This window comes from Symphalangus syndactylus, chromosome 22 (assembly GCF_028878055.3).
Source record: "Symphalangus syndactylus isolate Jambi chromosome 22, NHGRI_mSymSyn1-v2.1_pri, whole genome shotgun sequence".
NCBI lineage: Eukaryota > Metazoa > Chordata > Mammalia > Primates > Hylobatidae > Symphalangus > Symphalangus syndactylus.
Window position 1 is genome coordinate 16853536 of NC_072444.2, and position 17642 is coordinate 16871177.

Here is a 17642-nt window from a genome sequence, read left to right on the forward strand (position 1 = left end):
AAGTGGCTATGGCCAATAGGTGAATGAATGGCCATGGCTGTGTACCAATAAAACTTTATTTACAAATATAAGCAGCAGGCTGGATTTGGCCCAAGGGCTGTTGTTTGCTGACGCCAATCTGCAGTGTTCACTGCTTGCCCGTTTGTCACTGGACTCCCTTTTTTTTTCTGCATTTTGTTTTCCTCTGTAGCCCTTTTGACTCTCAGAAACGCTACTGTTTATTTATTTTGCTCCTTGTTTATCATCTGTCTCCTGCATTAGCCTATGAGCTCTGTGAGGGCAGGGCCTGGCCCATCTTTTCCCTGTGCCTCCCCAGAGCTACCTCAGTGCCTGGCACAGAGCAGACACTCACTCAGTAAGTATTTGTTAAATGAAGAAATAATTTCCAGTGACTCATGCAGGCGTAGGGAGGCCTTAGAAGTCAGCTAACTGAGCAAACAGGACAGTAGCTGTGTCTCCACTCCTGCCACGCCTGCAGCTTGGCATGGTTCCCATAGCCTGCGACAGAGAAGATATTTGCATTCCAGAAAGCAAGAGAAGCTGCTTACCTCTCTCATGACTTGCCTGCAGGCCCCACATGGAGAGATAAAATCATCTTGCATGTCACTGGGGAAGCAAAGAATCAAACTCAGATTAGTCTCTCCCAAGGCCTGAGGACAACTGCTAAGATTCAGGCCCTGAGTCTCGGTCTGTTCCTGATTTGGGTCATACCCCATCAGGCAGTTCCTGATTCCCAGATCCACTGTGTCCTGAAGGCTGAGAAGGCCACGTGGTGGCTTTCCACACTGCCACAAGGCAGGGCCATGGGCAGGACTTTCATTAGTGCCATTCATAAACGTTAACTGGGCACTTACCATCACCCACACCCGGGAATACAAAGGTCAAAGAGAATTTGTCTCTGGTCTTCAGGAGATTGTTCAGCCCAGTGGGTTATGTAAAAAACCAGCTGAGTTATCATGTTAAAGGAAATGCAGCTGGGCGCGGTAGCTCACGCCTGTAATCCCAGCACTTTGGGAGGCCGAGGTGGGTGTATCACCTGAGGTCAGGAGTTCGAGACCAGCCTGGCCAACATGGTAAAACACCGTCTTTACTAAAAATACAAAAATTACCCGGGCTTGGTGGTGGGCGCCTGTAGCTCCCAGCTACTCGGGAGGCTGAGGCAGGAGAATCCCTTGAACCCGGGAGGCAGAGGTTGCAGTGAGCCGAGACCGCGCCATAGCACTCGAGCCTGGGCAACAAGAATGAAAATCCTTCTCAAAAAAAAAAAAAAAAAAAAAATTGCAGAAGGAACACACAGTATGAGGGAGCTAATCCCTGCCTGTGGACTGAGAAGGAAGATTTTATAGAGGAGGAGGCATGTGTCCTGGTCCTTGGAGGAAGTGTAGAGTTCATAAGTCACCATTTAGTGATGCCTACTGTATGCCAGGCTCTGTACCAGGCACTCAACATTCATTAATTCAGGTAATTCTCAGAGCAGCCTGGTGTCACTCACGTCTGTGTGAAGAGAGTCCACCAACAGGCTTTTTTTTTTTTTTTAGACGGAATCTTGCTCTGTTACCCAGGCTGGAGTGCAGTGGCGTGATCTTGGTTCACTGCAACCTCCGCCCCTCGGGTTCAAGCAATTCTCCTGCCTCAACCTCCCGAGTAGCTGGGATTACAGGCATGCACCACCATGCCCAGCTAATTTTTGTATTTTTAGTAGAGACGGGGTTTCACTGTGTTAGCCAAGAGGGTCTCGATCGCCTGACCTCGTGATCCGCCCACCTTGGCCTCCCAAAGTGCTGGGATTACAGGCATGAGCCACCATACCCGGCTCCACCAACAGGCTTTGTGTGAGCAATAAAGCTTTTTAGTCACCTGGGTGCAGGCAGGCTGAGTCCGCAAAGAGAGTCAGCAAAGGGAGATCAGGGTGAGGTAGTTTTATAGGATTTGGGTAGGTAATGGAAAATTACAGTTAAAGGGGGTTGTTCTCTTGCGGGTAGGGGCGGGGGTCACAAGGTGCAGGGTGGGGAGAACGTGAGACTCGTTGTCCAGCGGGGAAATGTCACAAGGTCGATTGATTAGTTGGGGTGGGGAAGGAACAAATCGCAATGGTGGAATGTCATCTTTTGTGGTTCTTCAGTTGCTCCAGGCCATCTGGATGTATATGTGCAGGTCGCAGGGGTTAAGATGGCTTAGCTTGGGCTCAGAGGCCTGACACCTAGATGTCAGAATGGCCACTTTAAGGGTGAGGAGATAGGTTCAGTGTGATGAAGAGGCAGAGATGCTATTCTGAAGCCCTGGGTTTCTCTGTGTTGTAGGCAAAGGAAATAAATAGTATGTGCAGGCCGGGCGAGGTGGCTCACACCTGTAATTCCAGCACTTCGGGAGGCCGAGGCAGATGGATCACCTGAGGTCAGGAGTTCGAGACCAGCCTGGCCAAGATGGCAAAACTGCATCTCTACTAAAAATACAAAAAATTAGCTGGGTGTGGTGGTGCAGGCCTGTAGTCCCAGCTACTCGGGAGGCTGAGGTGGGAGGATCACTTGAGCCTGGGAGGCGGAGGTTGCAGTGAACTGAGATTGTGCCACTGCACTCCAGCCTGGGTGACAAAGTGAGACCTTGTCTCAAAAAACAAACAAACAAAAAAACAGTATGTGCAAAGGCCCTGAGGCATGAAAGAATAAAGTGCATGTGACTCAGAAAAATGGACTCCTTGCACTGAAGAAAGCCTGGAGAAGAGAAGCTCACCAGCCAGGGATTGCCTGTGAGAGTTTAGGCTCCTACAGGCAGACCTCCAGCTCTGAGCAGGACAAGGATTGGTCCCTAAAACAGGTGGCTTTGGCTAGGCACAGAGGCTCAAGCCTATAATCCCGGCACTTTGGGAGGCCGAGGTGGGTGGATCATGAGGTCGAGAGACCGAGACCATCCTGGCCAACATGGTGAGACCCCATCGCTACTAAAAATACAAAAATTAGCCGGGCGTGGTAGCACGTGCCTATAATCCTAGCTACTCGGGAGGCTGAGGCAGGAGAATCACTTGAACCTGGGAGGCAGGGGTTGCAGTGAGCCGAGATGGTACCACTGCACTCCATCCTGGCAACAGAGCAAGATTCTGCCTCAAAACAAAACAAAACAAAACAAAGTGCCTTTGATGATGGAAAATTCCAAGCCTGCACCACAGGTGAAGCCAGCAGCCACCATCCTCCTTACTCTTCTGGACCCACAGCTTTGTGGTATCTCTGGAAGAACATAGGATTTTTATTTATTTATTTATTTGAGATAGGGTCTTGTTCAGTTGTCTAGGCTACAGTGCAGTGGCATAATCATGGCTCACTGCAACCTCTGCCTCCTGGCCTCAAAGGATCCTCCTACCTCAGCCTCTTGAGTAGCTGGGACTGCAGGCATGCACCACCACACTCGGCTCATTTTTTGATTTGTGGTAGAAATAGGGTCTCACTATATTTCCCAGGCTGGTCTCGAACTTCGGGGCTCAAGAGATCTTTGCACCTCGGCCTCCCAAAGTACTGGGATTACAGACATGAGCCACCGTGCCTGGCAGAACACAGGATTTAAATTTTGGTTTTTAGTTGGCTCTTCCTTTTGCTATGTGTGACTTTGACTAAGTCATTTTAACTCATCCAAGTCTCATTTATTTGCTATAAAATGTGGATGATACGTCATCTGCTTTGTAAGAATGCTAGAAGATAAAATGAGATAAGGTGTATGGAAGACTTTGTAAAGTTTAGAATGTTATATACGTATTGTTACTGCCTGTTCTAAGTGCTGGACATTTATTTCCTTACATATGTAAGCTCTGTCATAATTTTAGTACTTTATCATATACAGTTTTATTATATGCTATGTGCTTTATGTACTATTTCATAATTCATCTTATTATATCTTAACAACAATTGTTATTAAGATAATATGTGCCTATGCCTGTAATCCCAGCACTTTGGGAGGCCGAGGTGGGTGGATCACAAAGTCAGGAATTCAAGACCACCCTGGCCAACATGGTGAAACCCTGTCTCTACTAAAAATACAAAAATTAGCCGGGCGTGGTGGCAGATGCCTGTAATCCCAGCTACTCGGGAGGCTGAGGCAGAGAATTGCTTGAACCTGGGAGGTAGAGGTTGCAGTGAGCCGAGATCATGCCACTGCACTCCAGTGTGGGCGACAGAGCAAGACTCTGTCTCAAAAAAAAAAAAAAAAAAAAAAAGATAATGTGTGCCTAGAATGTGCCAGGCATTCTGCAAAGCATTTTATATGCATCGTCTCATTTCAACCAACAAATATTTACTGAGCACCTACTATGTGCTAGGCACTGTCATTGGTGCTAGGAGTGCAGCAGTGAACACAACAGACAGAATTCACTATGCTCAGGGGTGAGGGGAGCTAGGCAACTGATCAACCACCCAACCAACCAACCATGCGTCAAGTGGAGATAGGGATAGATACTATGATTAGAATAAAGCTGCCGGGCGCGGTGGCTCACGCTTGTAATCCCAGCACTTTGGGAGGCCGAGGCGGGCGGATCACGAGGTCAGGAGATCGAGACCACAGTGAAACCCCGTCTCTACTAAAAATACAAAAAATTAGCCGGGCGTGGTGGCGGGCGCCTGTAGTCCCAGCTACTCAGAGAGGCTGAGGCAGGAGAATGGCGTGAACCCAGGAGGCGGAGCTTGCAGTGAGCCGAGATCGCGCCACTGCACTCCAGCCTGGGCGACAGAGCGAGACTCCGTCTCAAAAAAAAAAAAAAAAAAAAAATAGAATAAAGCAGCCGAGGTGCTATTTTCTCTAATCCTCACCATTACTACCTTTTATATGTGGGGGTCCAGTCAATGAAAGGTTCTGTTCCATGGGAAGATGGGTCCTCTCTGAGCATGCTTCCAGCTTCAGAAGAAAAACCCACGGGCACATGAGAGGGTGAGGACTCCTGCCCAGGATGCCGAGTGAACTCTTGGAATTACTGGGTGACAGCTGTTGCAGCCAGGGCCTCTTAACCTTTTTGGGGGTTCATTTTCACTTCATTCCACACATGTCAACCAAAACCCTTCTCTATGCCAGGCAGGCATGGGAAAGGAGCAACAAAGACCAATCGGACAATCCCTGGAGCTTACCCTCTGGAGGGGGAGATAAAATTTCACATAAATGCCATAACAAAGGCATGGTTAGGGCCATGGGAGAGTTGCTCTGAATGAAATTCAGCCTTCCTTCCATCGCCTGTAAGGCCCTGTGTGATCTGACCCCTGCTGAGCTCACTGCTTCCTTTCTGAATCTTTTTTTTTTGAGACGGAGTCTCGCTCTGTCGCCCAGGCTGGAGTGCAGTGGCGCGATCTCGGCTCACTGCAAGCTCCGCCTCCCAAGTTCATGTCATTCTCCTGCCTCAGCTTCCTGAGTAGCTGGGACTACAGGTGCCCGCCACCACGCCCAGCTAATTTTTTGTGTGTTTTTAGTAGAGACGGGGTTTCACCGTGTTAGGCAGGATGGTCTCGATCTCCTGACCTCATGATCCGCCTGCCTCGGCCTTCCAAAGTGCTGGGATTACAGGTATGAGGCACCACACCCAGCCTTCTTTCTAAATCTTGTGGCATCTGTGGCCTACTACCCAATGGCTAGCTCCCTGGACAAGGTGATCTGCACCAGGAATTTCAAGGTGGGCAAGCATGCATTCCACTGGGAAGGTAGATTTGGTGTGAGCTTCAACAACCAAAAGTCACAGGATAGTGCTTCCAGGCAGCCTAGCACTGAGGATGACAGCCCGTTAACAGTAATGGCTTACACATACACAGTGGTTCTGTGTGCCAGCCTCTGTGCTAAGGACCTTAAGTGGATTAGTTCATTTAATCCCCCAACAACCCTATAAGCGGAAGGGGTATGCAGGCACTCTTATCACCTGCATGCTGTAGATCATGAAAGGTGAAAAGACTTGCCCAAGGCCACAGAGTTAGTAAAGTGGCAGAACCAGGATTTGAACCCCACATCTACATACTCTGCCTTTGGTAGTTTTGCAGCTTGCAGAAGAAATAATGATAACTTTAAAACAATGTAATAGTTTAAGGCTGAATGCGGTCGCTCACGCCTATAATCCCAGCACTTTGGGAGGCCAAGGTGGGCGGATCACTTGAGGCCAGAAGTTTGAGACTAGCTTGGTCAACATGGTGAAACCCTGTCTCTACTAAAAATTCAAAAATTGGCCAGGCGTGCTGGCCGGCACCTGTAGTCTCAGTTACTCGGTAGGCTGAAGCATGAGAATCGCTTGAACCTGGGAGGCGGAGGTTGCAGTGAGCCAAAATCTTGCCACTGTGCTCCAGCCTGGGTGGCACAGTGAGACTTGTTCTCAAACAAAGCAAAACAAAACAAACAACAACAACAAAAACCCCCCAAAAACAAAACTATATAATAGATTGAATGTATTACATACTCTGTGTCAGGAACTTTATGGAAATCGTTTCTTGAGACCGTGTAACAGACCAGTCTCCTCCATTTCACAGATGAGAAGCCAGGCTCAGGGTCTAAGCAGCATGCCCAAGGCCCATAATGTGGCTGGATTTGGAAACTGGTTTCACTGACCCTGAAGCCTGGGCTTCTAACTTACTCAACGTTCCTGCCAAGAGACAGCACTCAAGACTGAGCACCTGCCGGTTGCCTCAGGATGTTTCTTCACCGCTTCCCCCTTTCTCCCTCTCCCCCGCCCTTCACTCTGTCCTGCCTTTTGCTGGCTATTTACAGTTTTCTGTGGTTTGTGCTCACCTTGGTCACACACTGAGGCCATGCTTATCAGACTTGACGGACTGGAAACCTATCGACTCTGATCACTACAGCTGGGACCCAGTGGGGCAATCTCATCTGTCTGTGAGCAGTAAGACACACGGACCTTTCCTGAGTGCGGTCTCCATCCTTAGAGACCTCAGAGGGGTTCTCTCTGAGGTTGCTCAGACCCATCCGATGTTAACAAGGGAGTTGGTACTTCTCATTCGTCCTATAAATCCACAAACGCTCTCAATTTAACATATCATGAGTGCGATAATGAGTGCATTTTGGGCTCAGGGAAACTGATGCAGGCTGAATACCCAGCCTACAGCAGTTGGGTGCTGGAAAAATGGCAGGTTTTGCGTAAATGAGGGCATTTGCTAATCATTGCTAGTGATACTTAGTTGTGTTTAAAAGTCAATAATGAACAAGAGAAAAAGCCTCTCATTTGGAAAATTCTAAATAGAGCAAGGCATCATTATCCTTTGGTTGACTTTGGCCTCTTTTTCCCTAGAATATCATTATTTTCTTGGATCAGCTTTGAAATTGAGTTATTTCCCTCCTTTTTTTTTTTTTTTTTTATAAAGTGCAATTCACATCCTGATCTCGGCCTATCTGCACAAAATGTTCTCAGCACAGCGTCATTTATTCCTCCGGAAGCCCTAAGGAAGCCAGGACACACCTCAGTGACAGGGAAGGCTCTCGGATACTGGGGCCCTTCTCCTTGAGTGCACCTCAGGCTTTACTTACTCAGAAACAAATTAAGCTGGGTCACCTCAGGGCCAGACTGAGGCAAAGTTTAGGATCTTACAAAAGGCACATGGGCTTGCTTCTGTGCAGTCCCCACTGGCCTTGCACTAAACCCCTGCATTTCTGCATTTTGGCCAGAAAGGTGCTAAAAGGTGTAGCTCTTTTTCTGCATTTTAGCCAGAAAGGTGCTGTAGCTCTGCCACAGGAATTAACTCCACTATGAGTGAAGAGATAATTCCCTCATAGAATGTGACCTGTGCACCCAGATGTCCCTAAAGACCAACAGGCATGCAGCCTCCTTCTGGGTGGGATCAACATTTCCCATGTCATTTTTCTTGCATCATTAACTTGTTAAGAAAACCGTCATACACGATGCAAAGGTGCAGCACACAGGAGCAATTCACCATTAAGTCATTCGATCATGGAGTCCAGTAAAAAGGCTAATTTACGTGCTTGGATCCTGAAACCACTGAGTCTAGGGCCAGAGCCAACAAGAATTCAACCCGCTCCCGTGGAGAGTAAGCCATGCCAACTGGGATATTTATGTTTGGGACATACAGGAGCATTGACTGGGGCTCTTGTTCAGCCAGAACCTTGGCTGGACTCTGATTAGTTTGAACCATAACTAGTGTTTACCTGGCTGTTTTTGTCTCCTGGTTCTTGAACCTTGAGTGTTGCCAAATGAAGGAGTGAGCAGTGCTGAGTGGCGCATTTGGGATCCTAGCATCAGCTTGTGGAGAGCAGGGAAAAGTGTTCCATCTCCTGGCACAGCATGATGTAGTGGAATGAGCCCTGTAGTGAGACTCTGAAACCTGGGTTTTGTCCCAGCTCTGGCACTAACTCCCAGGAAAGTTGTTCGACTTATCTGGGCCTCAATTTCATCAGCTATAAGATGGGAGTGGTGGCAAGGGAGTGTATAGCAGGTGATTTTTAGGTCCCCCTCGCTTTTTTTTTGGAGACGGGGTCTCGCTCTGTCGCCCAGGCTGGAGTGCGGTGGCACGATCTTGGCTCACTGCAATCTTCGCCTCCCAGGTTCATGCCATTCTCCTGCCTCAGCCTCCCAAGTAGCTGGGACTACAGGTGCCCGCCACCATGCCCGGCTAATATTTTGTATCTTTAGTAGAGACAGGGTTTCACCGTGTTAGCCAGGATGGTCTCAATCTCCTGACCTTGTGATCCGCCCATCTCGGCCTCCCAAAGTGCTGGGATTACAGGTGTGAGCCACCGCGCCTGGCCCAGGTCCCCCCGCTTTATGTTTCAATGCTGCCTTTCTGTTATATCTTGTAGGAGAGGCGTCTGTATCACTTTGTGTTGCTGGAACAGGGGCATACCGGCCCTTGTATGAGAGTCGCCTTGCTTATTTACCTGCCTTGCAGGCTCACTGAGGGCAGACTCCATTTCTTATTTATCTCCTTATCCTCAGCACTCATCTCAGGGCACTATACAGTGCCTGGCACATAGGAAGTCCACAATAAACATATGTCAGATGAATGAATGAATGAGTAATATGTGTAAGGAAGATGTTGGCTAAAGAGATGAATGACTATTGTTGCAACCTGGCTTTCCCACTCACCTGGCGATAGCAATTGCCCTGAAATCCTTGTACCCTTCTGAGACGGCCTTCTGGATAGCGGTCCGTTCAGCACAGATGCCCAGCGGGTAGCAGGCATTTTCTATGTTGCACCCTGAGAAGAGAGCAGAGTCCAGTGGTATGTCTGGCAGAGACACTTCCTGCTGCGTGTGTTGAGTAAGAGGCTTGCCCCATTCCAAAGCAGGAAGGAACTGGTTACTCCAAACAAGGTGGGGAGAAGGAAAGGGCAATTCAACCTGGGGCACTGGTAGACTCTTCGGCCCATGGTAGTGGCCCTTCCCAAGAACCTGGCACTGTCTTAATTTACCCAATGCCTCCATGATGAAGCACAGCCTGGGAGCAGGGCAGCACAACAGGCAGATTAGGCAGCTCCATCACCCCTGCAGAGGTCAAGGCCAGGGTAGATGCTGAGGCTTACAAAAATAAGTAGAGCCCCCACACCTGCATCTAAGAGATCTAAGAGCCCCACAGTATGAATGTGTTCCCATCAAATTCATATGTTGAAATCCTAGCCCCCAAGGTGATGGTATTAGGAAGTGTGGCCTTTGGAGGAATGATTAGATAATGAGAATGGAATGAAGGGGACCAAGCCTAGGAATGGGAGTCATGCACTTATAAAACCAGAGAACTGCCTTGCCCCGTCTGCCGCATGAGGACATAGCAAGGAGTCACCATCTATGAGTAAGCAGGCCCTCACTGAATCTGCCAGTGCCTTGACCTTGGACTTTCCAGTCTCCAGAACTGTGAGCAATACACTTCTGTTATTTACAAGCTACCCAGTCTATGGTATTCTGTTATAGCAGCCTGAATGGAGTAAGACAGATCCTGATTCCAAGTTTGAGCCTGGACAAAATTTTGGGGGTTAGCTACTGGCTGTCAAGAGTTCAGCCAGGGTTCTATGTCAGTTGTGTTGCAAAACAAACACACTGTCAAAACCAACTAATAATGAAATCAATTAACAAACAAACAAAAAAAACACCCTGAGCTTTGTGCAAGTTGCCTGTGATTGCACAAGACTTAAAACAATCCTCGGGCCTCCAGGGGGATGTGGGCTCCTAAGATGGCCCAGCTGTCAGTAAGGGAGTCCTTCCTATTGATTCTCTCAGGGTTATTCCTGGGGGACAATAAGCCAGGGTTGCTCCCAGGAGGCAAGATGTTGGCATAACCGGATTGGCTAAGAAAGTCCCCATATTCAGGGAAGTGAGTCTATGAACAAATCACCATGGGAGCTGGGTTTTCCCCTGACCAGCAAGATGTGGTATTCCATCTGTATCACTGTTGGTAAATTGCCTTTTTCCCTGAGGTGGAGATAGGAGTTGTTCCCCAGTATTCATTTCCTATTTCTTCCTTTAAGTAATACAAGTACCTCCCATTCCAGCATGGCCACTCAGCTAGGGACTGTAATTCCCAGACTCCCTTGCAGCACAGTGTGGCCACATGATGCAGTTCTGGCCAATGGGATGTGGCCCAAAGTGATGTGGGAAATTTCTGGATCATACTTTTGGTAAGGAGGTTGCGTCCCTATTACTTACGTTCTTTTCTCCTTCCACAGACTGGAAGGTGGAGGTGATGGGGTGGGACACTTTTGACTGCGTGGCCAAGGGAATGGAGGAGCAGCAAGGAGAGAGAAGGAATTTGGAAACCTGGTCAACTTATGGGGCAGAGTTGCCTGTTTGCCTGGGGCCTACTCTGAATTGTTGTGTGAGAGAAAAAGAGAATTTCACCATGTTTGCATCACTGCATCTTGCAATCTGTTTGTTATAGTAGCATAACCTATGCCTAATACAGACATTTGTGCTGAAGGTGAGATGCAACTTGAACAAAAAAAATCTAAAGTATGTAACATTGGCTTAGTGGTTGAGCAACGCAAAGGAGAAAACACAGATGAGGCAAGATGGCCAGATGGTGACTCCTCCTAGTCTGTTATTTGGTAAAGCTCCACCTGCAATAACCCGGAAGGCAGGCCATGGCACCCACCACTGAAATTTCTCTCCCTGGCAATGGGAATCAGCCCTGTGGCAAAGATGTGATGTCTCATCTGCCCACACAGCCTGTTGTTTCAGGCACCACAATAGCCAGCATTAAGATGGGGCAGCAGGGATGGGCCAGGCATGGGAGCCAGTTAGGAAAATGCGAGAGTTGGCCAGGCGCGGTGGCTCACACTTGTAATCCCAGCACTCTGGGAGGCCGAGGCGGGCGGATCATGAGATCAGGAGATCGAGACCACGGTGAAACCCTGTCTCTACTAAAAATACAAAAAATTAGCTGGGCGTGGTGGCGGGCGCCTGTAGTCCCAGCTACTTGGAGAGGCTGAGGCAGGAGAATGGTGTGATCCCGGGAGGCAGAGCTTGCAGTGAGCCGAGACTGCGCCACTGCACTCCAGCCTGGGCGACAGAGCAAGACTCCATCTCAAAAAAAAAAAAAAAAAAGAAAATGCGAGAGTTGGTAGGCTTCAGAACCATGTCCAGAAGGGATCTCTGGATGTGGCATTTCTGTATGGAAATAATTGGAAGCAAATCGATCAGGGTGTTTCTAACTTTTTGATATAATTGGATTGCCAAAGAAGCCACAAGTCTGGTCTATAAAAACCCCTGATGAGGCTGGGCATGATGGCTCAAGTCTGTAATCCCAGCACTTTGGGAGGCCGAGGTGGGCGGATCACAAGGTCAGGAGTTTGAGATCAGCCTGGCCAATATGGTGAAACCCTGTCTACTAAAAATACAAAAATTAGCCTGGCATGGTGGCAGGCACCTGTAGTCCCAGCTACTCAGGAGTCTGAGGCAGGAGAATCGCTTGAACCTGGGAGGCGGAGGTTGCAGTGAGCCGAGATCATGCCACTGCACTCCAGCCTGGGCGACAGAGCGCGACTCCATCTCAAAACACAACAACAAAAAAAAACCCATGAGGTGGGTGTGATGCTGTGTGTCAGTTTGAACATGCAGATGAGGACACAACTCTAGGGATGGTGGGACATCTAGACAGAAGGAATCTGATCTCCAGGACAACTTTGCAGGACAGAGAAACACATCTCCTATGCTGTGGACTCCAGCCCATCCCTGGTCTGTTAGATGAGGGAAATAAGCCACCATCTTGTTTGAGTCACTGTATTCTTATTTATTTCATCAACTTAGCCTCCCCTCCCGTCCCCTCCTCTCCCCTCCCGTCCCCTCCCCTCCTTTCTCCTCCTCTCCCCTCCCCTCCCTTCCTTTCTCCTCCTCTCCCCTCTCCTTTCTTTTTGACAGGGTCTTACTCTGTTGCCCAGGCTGGTGTGCAGTGGCATGATCATAGCTCACCGTAACCTCAAAGTCCTGAGCTCCACCAATCTTCTCATCCTAACCTCCCAAGTAGTTGGGACCTCAGGTGTACATCACCGCACCTGGCTAATTTTTTGTATTTTTTGTAGAGATGGGGTTGCCCAGGCCAGTCTCAAACTCTTGGGCTCAAGTGATCCACCTACCTTGGCCTCTCAAGGTGCTGGGATTATAGGTGTGAGCCACGGTGCCCAGCCTACACCTCCTTTTCTAAGTCCAAGTCTTCATTGTGATTATGCAGTATTTTGTTCCGTGTTGATCACATTTGGGAATTATTTGGTCATTATCTTCTTGTATATTTTTCCTCACATATTTTCCAGTCCCTTCATTATTTACGTTGGCATGTTAGGAGTGATTAGTCATTTAACTCATTGTTGTCAGGATCACAGGCATTCATGTCCAGAGTTGACGGATGTCATTAGACACTACTGGGTGCCACAGCTGCAGGTCCCTTGTTGGGGTGAGGGTGAATGTGGTCACAGTGGTGCATGGGATGGCTGTATGGTGTTAGGTGGGGGCTGGTTTGGAATTCTACTTTGGGGAAGAAAACAGGCGTGTATACTGAGCACCAAAGGGTAGACTATAGTGAGCATCTACTGTTTTGACAACTTAGCACCTCTTACTTTTTTTCCCCTGAGGAATGGCCCTTACTTTATACCCCAGCATGTAGTTCAAATGGGAGCTGCCATCTTGTCTCCTATGACCTTGCTATGGGCTTAAAGATGAGCACTTGACTCAAACTGGCCAATCAGAGTTCATCTCTGTGTGGGAACTTCAGTTTCTCTCTGAGACACTGAGTGTGGGCCGCCATGTTTCCCTTCATTATGGAAGAGACCAATGAGAGAGACTGAAATGGACACTCAGAAGAATGGATGAGAGATGAGAGATGGAAAGAAAGGAGTCTGTTCAGTGCCAGTTGCCCCTGAGGTCTGGCTACACTCCAGCTCTTCCCACGGTTTAGTTTAGGAACCAATACATCCTCCTTTTGTCTAAAATAGTTCATGTGTATTTTTATCATTTGAAACCATACGGGGATCAGTTAATACAGTTGGAATATGGGGCAGGGAACAATCAGGAAGTTGCAACCCTGAGAGCTTTTGTTTATTTAAATGTTAGTTATTATAGCTGAGATAACTGGCCCCTTATTGCTCAGTCTCTCTGCTGAGTCAATGAAATTTGAATGTATAAATGAATAATGCCTCTTGCTCCCCACCTTGTCTCCCCAGCCAGGTTCCTGATCCTCACCTGAAATGACTTTCTTTTTCTTCTCTTTTCTTTTCTTTTTTTTTTGAGACAGAGTCTCACTCTGTCACCCAGGCTGGAGTGTAGTGGCACGATCTCAGCTCACTGCAATCTCCACCTCCTGGGTTCAAGTGATTCTCATCTCAGCCTCCCTAATAGCTGGGATTACAGGCGTGCATCACCATGCCTGGCTAATTTTTTAATTTTTAGTGAAGATGGGGTTTCACCATGTTGTCCAGGCTGGTCTCGAACTCCTGACCTCAAGTGATCCGCCCAGCTCGGCCTCCCAAAATCTTGGGATTACAGGTGTGAGCCAAGATGCCCAGCCCCTGAAAATGACTTTCTTTAAACACCACTCTCACCTGCCATATCTGCTCACCACTCCCACCTTCACTGACATCCCTACACTTGGTTTCTGCCTCTCTCCCAGATTACAGTCCCTGCCAGCCTCACTCCCAGCCTAGTGACTCTCCCAGCCCCGCCCTTCCAGCTTCCCTGCCCCATCCCTGACTAAAGTCTGACACTTTTCCCATCAAAAGTGATGCATGCAGATCTTGGGTTTTGCTGACATGCCATTAAAGCACATTTCCATACTTGCAGAAGACCCAGTCTCTCAGGATGGTCACATGTGTCTGCACTGGAAGTTCAGAAAGGCCTCAGAGAGAGAAATCTTCCTTTACTTTGTGTAAAACATGTCAATAGGCCAGTTAATGAGAGAGAAAGATGGTTGTGGCAGGGGGCACACTCACATGCCCCACTACTCAAACAGCACCCTGTAGAAAGAGGTTCCATTAGGTTTCATTCTACCCTGGGACCCTTTGCCCAACTGGCTCTGAGACTTGGGGAAAGGGACTGAACCTCTTTGAGGCTCACTGGCTTCATTTGTAAAATGCTAATGATAGAATCTCCCTCATAGTCCTCTTGTGAGAATAAATTGAGATCACTCGTGTAAAGCACTTAACACAAAGCCTGGCACAGAGGAAATGGTCAGCAGCTGTTCGCTGCTGCTGTTATCAATTGCATACAAATCAAGGCTTTGGTGGCGGGAGGGCTATGTGACCCTCTGCGCCTTCTCGACAAGGTATGACAGTGGTCCTGTCCCTGTCCTTCAGGCACTTTGAAATCTTTTATTTTTATTTTATTTTATTTTATTTTATTATTTTATTTTTGAGATGGAGTCTCGCTCTGTCGCCCAGGCTGGAGTGCAGTGGTGCAATTTTGGCTCACTGCAACCTCTGCCTCGTGGATTCAGGAGATTCTCCTGCCTCAGCCTCCCGAGTAGCTAGGACTACAGGTGCGTGCCACCATGCCCGGCTAATTTTTGTATTTTTGGTAGAGATGGGGTTTCACCATAATGGTCAGGCTGGTCTTGAACTCCTGACCTTGTGATCCACCCGCCTTAGCCTCCCAAAGTGCTGGGATTACAGGTGTGAGCCACCACACCTGGCTTGAAATCCTTCTTATGACTACAAGGTCATATGTGATCTGGTGCCAAGGTCATATATGATCTGGTGCCGAGGTCATATGTGATCTGGTGCTACCTCTTGGCCCGCATCTCCTTTTGTTCTCTAGACCTGTTGTCCTTCCAGCTGCTCCCCTCAGGGCACCAAGTATGCTCCTGCCACAGGGCCTTTGCACAGGCTGTTCCCACTGCCTGGAACTCTCTTTCCCTTTTGTGCACTATTCACCTTACTCAGGGCTCTGCTCAAATGTCACCTTCTCAGAGACGCTTTCTCCGATCACCTATCTAAAATGGCTTCCTCCCACCACTGCCTCCAACTCTATCCATTTCTCCTGCTTTAATTTTCTTCATGGCACTTAACAGTCTCCTGAAATAAATGTCTTTATTATCTAATTCCTCCTATTATATTACAAACTTTCTGAGGCCAGAGATTTTGTCTCCAGCATGCGTTGTGGTATGTCCTGGGCCTGGAACAGTGAAGCTATGGGGCTCTCAGTTTCCCTTATGGATTGAATGTTTGTGTCTCCCTAAAATTCTTCTGTTGAAGCCCTAACCCTCAACGCGATACTATTAGGAGGCGGGGCATTTGGGAGATAACCAGGTTTAGATTAGGTTGTGAGGGAGCAGCCCCCATGATGGGATTAGTGCTATTATAAGAAGAGGAAGAGACTCTCTCTCTCTCTCTCCATCATGTCAGAGCTTAGTGAGAAAATGGCCAAGTCAGAAAGAGGGCCCTCGCCAAGAACTGAATCTTGGACTTCCCAGCCTCCAGAACTGTGAGAAATAAATGTCCGCTGTTTAAACCACTAGTCTATGGTATTTGGTTATAGCAGTCTGTTTTAGTCCATTTTGTGCTGCTGTAATGTAATATCCCAGACTGGGTAATTTATAAAGGACAGAAATTTATTTGTCATAATTCTGAAGGCTTGGAAGTCCAAGGTCAAGCTGCTGGCAAGTTGGTGTCTAGTGAGGACCCAGTCTCAGCTTCCAAGATGGCACCCTGAACATTGCATCCTCCGGAGGGGAGGAATACTATTCCTCATGTGGCAGGAGAGTGAAAGAGAGAGAATCCACACTGTAAGCCCTTTTTATAGCAGTATTAGTCCACTCACGGGAGCAGAGCCCTCATGACCTAAACACCTCTTATTAGGCCCCACCTCCCAACACTGTTGCATTGGCAATTAAACATAGCGAGACCCTGTCTCTAAAAATGTATATAAATAAATAAATTTGAAAAGAGAAGCCCTCCAAAGTATGCTTTGCATTTTGGAGGGGGCAAACCTTCAAACCACAGCATGGCCTGAGCTGAGATGGCTAACCATTATTGAAAGAGTGGAATTTTCCGCTTCAGTGCTAGATGCTTAAGATGCAGAGGAATAACTGTATTTGGAGCCTCTAACAAATTCAAGTAATTTCCTTGAATTTTCTAGCTCAAAAAAAAAAGGCAAATAAAAAAAAAAAAAAAGAGGAAGGAAGCCTTTGCCCACGTACTGCATCCTGAAATGCTGCGCAATTTTGTTTTGCTTCTCTACACCCAGAAAGCAGGCTGTCTTCTGACCAGGCAAACCAATTCTGTTTCTGCTATTGCCTTTGCTTACTTCAAAACGTACATGAGAGAGATTGGGACGGTGCTAAGTTAGAAATCCATAATGATAAGATTGGATCAAATAACACGACAATCATAGTGCCAGTATTACTAATTGCTTTCTTTCACTGGACACTCATCTGCCAGGCACTCTGTGAAACGCTTTACCTGCATAAGGTCAGTTAATCCTTTTAACTGTTGGGTAAGGTAAATACTATTAGAACACCATTTTACAGAAGGTAAAAGTGGAGGCTGCTGGCAGGAGGCCAAAACATACATCCTGGCCTGTGAGATATGATGGACTCTTCTTTTTTTTGAGACGGAGTCTCGCTCTGTCGCCCGGCCTGGAGCGCAGTGTCACGATCCTGGCTCACTGCAAACTCTGCCTCCCGGGTTCATGCCATTCTCCTGCCTCAGCCTCCCAAGTAGCTGTGATTGCACACCACACCTGGCTAATTTTTTTTGCATTTTTATTAGAGACGGGGTTTCACCATGTTAGCCAGGATGGTCTTGATCTCCTGACCTCATGATCCACCCACCTCGGCCTCCCAAAGTGCTGGGGTTACAGACGTGAGCCACTGCGCCCGGCCGGACTCTTCTTATTCTCTATGGCCTTGCAGGAAGGAAGGCCATGTTTTGAGGTGGTTTGGTGCTTAAGGCAGGGCTGCGGTCAGATGTTATTAAGACATCAGCAAGACTGAGTGTGGTGACTCACGCCTGTAATCCCAGTACTTTTGGAGGCTGAGGTGGGTGGATTGTTTGAGTCCAGGAGTTCGAGACTAGCCTAGGCAACATGTCAAAACCCAGTCTCTACAGAAAATTTTAAAAATTAGCTAGGCATGGTGGTGCATGCCTGTGATCTCAGCTACTTGGGAGGCTAAGGTGGGAGGATCGCCTGAGCTGGGCAGGTCGAGGCTGCAGTGAGCTGAGATTGTGCCAGTGAACTCCAGACTGGGCAACAGAGTG

The 17642-nt window shown here is 48.0% G+C and overlaps 1 protein-coding gene across 1 annotated transcript in view; it reads right to left on the reverse strand.

Annotated features, from left to right (window-relative positions):
- Positions 1-17642, reverse strand: part of CDA (cytidine deaminase) — a 35288-nt gene that overhangs the window by 9024 nt on the left and 8622 nt on the right. Inside the window, exons 2-3 of the mRNA XM_055261556.2 lie at positions 9059-9170; positions 549-606 (exon numbers count right to left, since the gene is read on the reverse strand). Coding sequence (XP_055117531.1) covers positions 549-606; positions 9059-9170 — 170 coding nt within the window. The remainder of the gene's footprint in view (positions 1-548; positions 607-9058; positions 9171-17642) is intronic.